The 7145-nt window shown below is 53.5% G+C and overlaps 1 protein-coding gene across 1 annotated transcript; it reads left to right on the forward strand.

Moving 5' to 3' along the window:
• Positions 1-3662: 3662 nt before the first annotated feature.
• On the forward strand, positions 3663-7013 carry LOC112452199 (dentin sialophosphoprotein-like; the record flags this gene model as incomplete). The annotated part of the gene is made up of 1 exon (XM_025012299.1): positions 3663-7013. A coding segment is annotated over exon 1 (3351 nt), but the record flags the coding sequence as incomplete, so codon positions are not given.
• Positions 7014-7145: the final 132 nt, after the last annotated feature.

Genomic DNA, 7145 nt, shown 5'->3' on the forward strand with positions numbered 1-7145 from the left:
GCAATTGGCTCAGGACATAAGCGAGATCAAACGACTGTTCGTACAACACTTTTGGGGAACTCAAGCGCAAATGCGTTTCCGTCAATTGATCTACTTCGGTAAATATCGAACGGCGGGTCAGTCGAGCGACGGCACGATGACGGAGTACGCGTTGACGATCGCGCGACAAGCGAAGACTCTCGTACCGCCGATGAGCGACGAGGAGATCGTTCAAACGTTGCGCAAACATTTTGACGCGGACGTGGCGCGCGAGTTAAGACCATCGGTGGTCCGAACGGTCAACGAAATGATCGCTATGCTCGACACGATTGAAAATGAGCGCGAGACGCGACGATTGCGCGGAGAAGCTGCGAGACGCGCCAATAACCAGGCGTCGACGGGCAACGCGCAAAGCGCAAACCGATCGGGAACGAGCGGAAGCGGTCAACGATGGGGAGATCAGGCGCGTGGTAACGCGAGAGCAACCGCAACGACGGGCGCGAACGCGCGATACGGCGACGCGCGTAGATCAGCGACCGATGCGACCGGTGGCGGACAACAACAGAGATCAACGTCAACGACCGGCGGCGGTTGGAGACGAACGGACGCGACCAATCGAGCGGCAACCGCTAGACGCGGTGAGCGAAGCAACGCGGTTGACATTACGGAATTACCCAACAGTGACGATAACGCAGGTCGACCGAAAGTGACGCGCTACACGAGAGATCGCGGAAACGCGAAAAGCGGCGGTAGGAAAATGGCCGCGATTACCATGACCGCGCACGACGACGAACAGAAAAATCCAAACGGATATGAAATTACGGAGGAGAGTTCGCGTAGCGACGAATCAGACCTCGACGAGCGAGCGCACGAGCGAGCGAGCGAGGACGATTATGCGGAAAGCGCTGAAAAAACATGTTGCGCGATAAGTAGCGCGAAAGAGCGCGAACAACCAAAAATCGCTGACAAAGCAGCGGAAACCGATGAGACGAAAGCAAAAACGGCAACGGTAATGGCGCCGAGCCAAGTGAACGAGAGCAACGTCAATGACGATGAACGCGCGACGACCAATGATAAACAATCGTCAAGTCCGATGAATATAATTAGAACGCGCGAAATTATACGCGAGCTAGATCGCGAAATGGAGGAAGAGCAACGCAAACGTGTAACGCAACCCGACGTGCCGATGATCATGATGAAGTTTGGCGCGTGTTCGACGCGCGCGTTGATAGACACGGGCGCGCAGGTGACCGCGATGACGCGAGCGTTTTACGAACAGTTGCGAGAAACCGACGAGCGTATAGAAGTGTTGCCGATCAAAAAATTTACGTTGCGAGGAGCGTTTTCCGAGAGAGGCGCGGTAATATCGCAAAAAGCGCGAATTCAATTCGAATATCGAGACGAGACGTTTGTACATGAATTTTTCATCGTTGAGAACTTAGCGTACGACGTGGTGCTAGGTATCGATTTTCTTGTAAAATATCGAATGATGCTCGCATGCGACGAAGCGATAGACGTAAAATTTCGCAGCAGCGTAGCACCGCAACAATACCGAGTAAATGCAATGAAACGGGACGAAGCGCAGGATAGATTGCAAGCCATCTTGAAAAAACACGCGAAATTGTTCAGCGGAGAGATAGGAAAGGTCAACCATTATAAGCATAAGATCGAAATGGACATAAAAAGACCATACAAAAGGAAAACCTATCCGATTCCCGAGATTCATATGAATCGAGTAAGAGAATATATAAAGGACCTCGAGAAGAAGGGAATAATTAAGAAACAAGCGACGCAATACGTTAATCCGCTCGTTGTGGTCATAAAGAAAAATGGCGATATTCGATTGTGTCTGGACGCGCGGGAATGCAATAAGCACATGTCGAATGACCATGCGCAACCGCCGACAATCGAGGAAATTTTCCGGAGGATCGGGAAAAAGAAGTTCTTTACAACGCTCGACGTGAGCAACGCCTTTTGGCAAATACCACTCGAGGAGGAGTCTCAACAGTATACGGGATTTTTCTTCGACGGGCAAACATACGTATTTCAGCGAATGCCATTCGGCCTGAAAACATCGGGAGCGTCGTTCACGCGAGCGATGCACGAAGCGCTGGGTGATCAGGAATTCTTGCTGACTTACTTGGACGACGTGCTAATAATGTCTGATACATTGGAGGAACATCTGTTTCACATAGAATGGGTGTTGTCGCAATTAGAGAAATTCGGTTTCAAGCTGAACGAGAAAAAATGCGAATTCTTGCGAGAGGAGATAAGATTCCTGGGACATACATTTAACGAAATCAAAACGGAGATAAATCAGGAAACCAGAATGGCGATACAGAATTTCGAAAGACCGATGAACAAGAAGCAAATACAATCCTTCTTAGGCTTGATTAATTGGGATCGTAGATTCATTAAGAATCTAGCGCGAATGACAAGACCGCTCGAAGAATTATTGAAAAAAGGTCAAAAGTACGAGTGGACAGCCGAGAGACAACGCGCTTTCAATAATATCAAACGAGCTTTTCACGACGCGACCGACTTATATCTTTTCCAACCAAACGCGAAATACGGTATATACGTAGACGCGGCGAGATCCGGATTAGGAGCGCGACTCTATCAATACCTGCCGGAGGCGGAACACGCGAAGCAAACGATAGGTTACGCGAGTAGAAGTCTAAAGGGAGCCGAACTTAATTACACTATTACCGAGCTCGAATGCTTAGCATTGGTGTGGGCATTGCGCAAGTGGCACACTCTGCTGATGGGCAGGCACGTGCGGGTGCACACGGACCATCAAGCATTAAAATTCCTGAGTACTTGCGTGCAGAATAATGCGCGAATCGCGAGATGGTTCGCTTTTCTACAGGAATTTGACCTGGAGGTGATACATCTGCCGGGCACGGAAAACGAAATCGCGGACGCGTTATCGAGACGCGGGGCGAACGGGGATGCGCGCGAGGTGGAAGTTAAGCGAATCGCGTTGATAAGAAATATTCACGAAGGGCAGGACACAACTGCGTGGCTCGACGTGATTAGACAAGCGCAAGCGAACGACGCAAAATTACAAGAGAAGAGACGCGTCAACCCGAACGAGGTATACGAGCGCGACGGATTAATAAGAATACGGAAACAGCCGGGTGGCGAGAGAATCGCGTTACCGCAAGCGATAGCGTGGCGAATGACGCGAGCGACGCATCGACTGCTCGTGCACTTCGGCACCGACAAGGTGCATGATTTTCTGCAGCGTTATTTCGACGGCGCAAATTTTGCGCGAATTGCGCGCGACGTGGTGGCATCGTGCGAGGTGTGCCAAGCCACGAAATATTACACGCGAGCAACCGTCGGAACTGAATATTACGAATTGCCCGAGGCGCCGGGACAAGTTTTGTCACTCGACATATTCGGTCCCCTACCGGCTACGCAGCACGGCGAAAAATATATTCTCGTGTTGATGGACCAATTTGCCAAATACGTAAAGCTTTATCCGATGCGTGACCAACGATTGGATCGATAATCTAGAAAACGGATTTTTCGCTGAAATAGGCGTGCCCGAGGTGATACTGACGGATAACGGAGGACAGTTTCTAACCGCGTGATGGCGAAACTACGGGCGCGAAAGGGGTTTCGGCGTGAGACGTACATCGCCGTACAATCCGCAAGCGAACCCGGTCGAACGGGTGATGCGGGAATTAGGTAGAATCATTCGGGCATACGCGAGTCAGCGGCATCGCGCGTGGAGCCGCATAGTTAGGCGAGCGGAGGAGGTAATTAACCACACGAGACACGCGTCGCATGGCTATGCGCCATGCGAACTAAACGACGGCGAAGCGGAACAGGCGTGGGCGGATAAAGTGGAAACCGCGCGGAGACGGTTAGCCGAAGCGGCGCGCAAGCGAAAAATACAAGCCGACAAACACGGAACGGCGGAATACACGCCGGGACAGCAGGTCTGGGTGAAGCGACACCGCAGATCGGACGCCAGCCGTAGATTAACGAGAAAAATACACTTGGTTTACGAAGGACCGTACCGAGTGCGAGAAGTGATACGACCGAACGCTTATCTGATCGAGGACCTCGACGGTCAGACAATCGGGGTGTTCAACGCCCGTCAATTGAAACCCAACAGATTGCCAAGATTGAGAGGCGAGGGCGAGCCGGATGAAACGGAAAGCGATGATGATGATGACGGGTATCACGACGACGACGACGGCGGCGAGACAACCGAAACCGAACGAGAGTCCGCAAGATCGCTGACCGATTCCACGGATGACGGGGAGTCAGGGGCGAGCGATCGTGAAGAGGATGACAACCGGAGGCGAGCCACGTACGCCAGATCGCTGACCAACTCCGCGAATGACGGGGAGTCAGGGGCGAGCGATCGCGAAGAAGAGGCTGACGATGAGCGTGAAACAGCCAGGTCATGGGATGATTCCGCGTATGACGGGGAGTCGAACGTGAGCGACCGAGAAGATGTCAACGAGGCGGAAATCAGAGCGAGGGACATTGACGCCGACGACGACGAAAGCGACAATGATCGTCGGGAATTGACCGGACACCGCCACGAAGAGACGATAGAGCTGAGCAGTGACATCGACAACGACGGGATAGTCCAACCGAGCGGCAATGAGGATCATCCGCCAGCGGAATCGGACGAATACAGCGAAAGTAGATGGCGAGCCATCATAGACCGATGGATGCGATCCGACAGCGAGGACGAACAAAGACACGAACGAGTGTGGGCTAGTCAACCAATCGAAACAAGCCACGCGAACCAAAGGAGGGGAGAACGTGATCGTGAGTCGGAAATAACGGACGACGAAATCGACAGTTGGCCAACGATGGACCACCTGTACGCACGCACCGGTGACGACCGTAGTAGGCCGATTGAAATCTCCGACGAGGAAGAGCCGACAGGAATATTGGAAACTGAAGAGGACGCGCCACCCAGGGGAAGGCGAATCAACGCGATGTCAATAGATTGGAACGACAGCGAGGACCAAGCTACCATGGACTACCAGGAATTCGAACGGGAGCTCAAACCCGTGACGGAAATACAGCAACAACGACCGACAACGATGGAATCGAAGGAGGCGGAAGCAGCTGAAGAAGAGGACATCGTGGAGGCCGAATACATAGGGGGCGGAGACAACAGCGTCATCATCAGCGGAGGTGAAGACGGTGCGTACATGATTAAAAGACAAAATTTCGCGCAAATAAAAAAAAAAAAAAGAATGTCGCGCGGCGAAACGGATGAAAACGTCGACGATGCGAATGGCAAAACCGCGATAACGGAAACGCGTCAAGGTGACACCGAGAGGCGCGAGACGATGAACACGACCGACAAACCCGTCGAGACCGACGCGAACGCGAGTGAGCGAATATACAAACGGGCGAAATGCGACAACGCGAGCGAAACGTGCAAAACCGAGGCGCGACCGAAGGTCACCGAAATCGAAGAAACCGCGACGGCAGAACGCGTAGCACCGGACCGATACAGAATAACGCACCGGATGGATAAACAAAACGCGACCTCGTCAAACGATAACGACCTACGCGAAGCGAAAAGTGTCGAAAATGAAACTCGCGAGTGCGCGGAACAGGTGAGAAACGTAGTGCGAAAAAACAAAACGAGCGGTGTCGAAAGCGACGCGGTGAGTCAGAGTAGAGCCATGAAGCGATACCGCGAACACGACGACAACGACGCCGGGGACAACGGCGATAAAGGACCGAACGAGCGGCCGTTCGACGATAACGAGCGGATGCGACGGAACGAGGTGACGCGCGCGATCGAGAAAGTGAACAAAGTTCTCGAGCAGCGACGCCAAAATAGACAGGCGCTGACATTCGCGGAAGAATATGCCGCGCGATTACCAACGTTGACGCCGGAAGACGAAGAACAAGCGGAACGAGATCACGAGGCCAACCTTCGACTGGCCAGGGCGATAAGATACTGTGAGGAACTGCAACAACGCGATTGGACGCGTTCAAAAGAGATACAAGTGCGCGACTCGATTGACGGCAGCATCATAGCCGCAACGACGATCACAATCAGCCAAAGCCGAGGTAAAAAACCGATAACGAAGCCACATCGGATCATTGTGGATGTCGATGAATTTGATATACACGTGCGAGTAGGCGACAACGACGAACGAAGTGGGAAAGCGCGAAAACTGATGCGGCAACCGACGGCGGACGAACCACCGAAGGGACAGCAACGGCGAGCGGACCGCACAGCGAAGACGCCGCGAACGACGGTGGAATCGACAAAAGTGATGGCGAAGCGAAGCAAATCAAACTCGGATGCAGTCACAGTCGGCTCGATGAGAGAAACTCCCAGTGACGAAATGACATCGTCCACCACAGGAACGGAACGAACGGGAAGCCAGTTAACCGACAGCTCGACAACCAGCGGACAAAGCGGGGAAAGTACAGCTGATCGGATCGATCGGGCGGACAGCGATACGGCGCGCATAGCAACACCAACGCTGCTTGCCGCGGTGATGCGAAGCAAAGACGAGCGCGGTGAGTGGGTCAGCGACGTCGACGGCGACGACAGCGACGAGAAGGACGACAACGAGGTCAACGACGCTGAAGATGACGAACGGTCGAGCATGAGATTCCAACGTGAAACAAACACGTGGGTCACGTACGAACCGACGAGCCAACGAAAAGCGGCGCGAAACGCGAGAATGATCAATCGCCGCTTATTCGAAAACAAAGACAGAGAGGAGCGACAGGAACGCGCGATCGAACATGGATCGAAAAACCAACGGCTTAAGCAGCAACAGCGAACGACTGCCGAGTTAGAGGTAAGTCGAGCGAGCGAGGCAAGCCCGAAGCTCGACTTGACGGGGAGAATGCAGCCGTGCGCTGAGCTGCACCAACCGACCAACGCCCGAGCAGCAGCCACCGAGCCAATCGTCGAATTAATCATGCCGGGACTTACGGCGGCCGTGAGGGAGATGATCAAACGCGAGCGGCAGGAATGGGCCATACGCTCGCTACCGATGACGAGGGTGCCGATCATCCAAGTGCGGCGATGCAACGAGGTTGGCGGCGGGAGGAATGACGCGCGGGCAAGGCGAAGCGCTTCGCTGACCGACGACCAGACAACAAAAGAAACGGGGAGCGGAGGCGCCGCTGAAGAAGCTCGAGGCCAGCGG

Source organism: Temnothorax curvispinosus, unplaced genomic scaffold (assembly GCF_003070985.1).
Source record: "Temnothorax curvispinosus isolate PA1 unplaced genomic scaffold, ASM307098v1 QBEX01003051.1, whole genome shotgun sequence".
NCBI classification, from domain to species: domain Eukaryota; kingdom Metazoa; phylum Arthropoda; class Insecta; order Hymenoptera; family Formicidae; genus Temnothorax; species Temnothorax curvispinosus.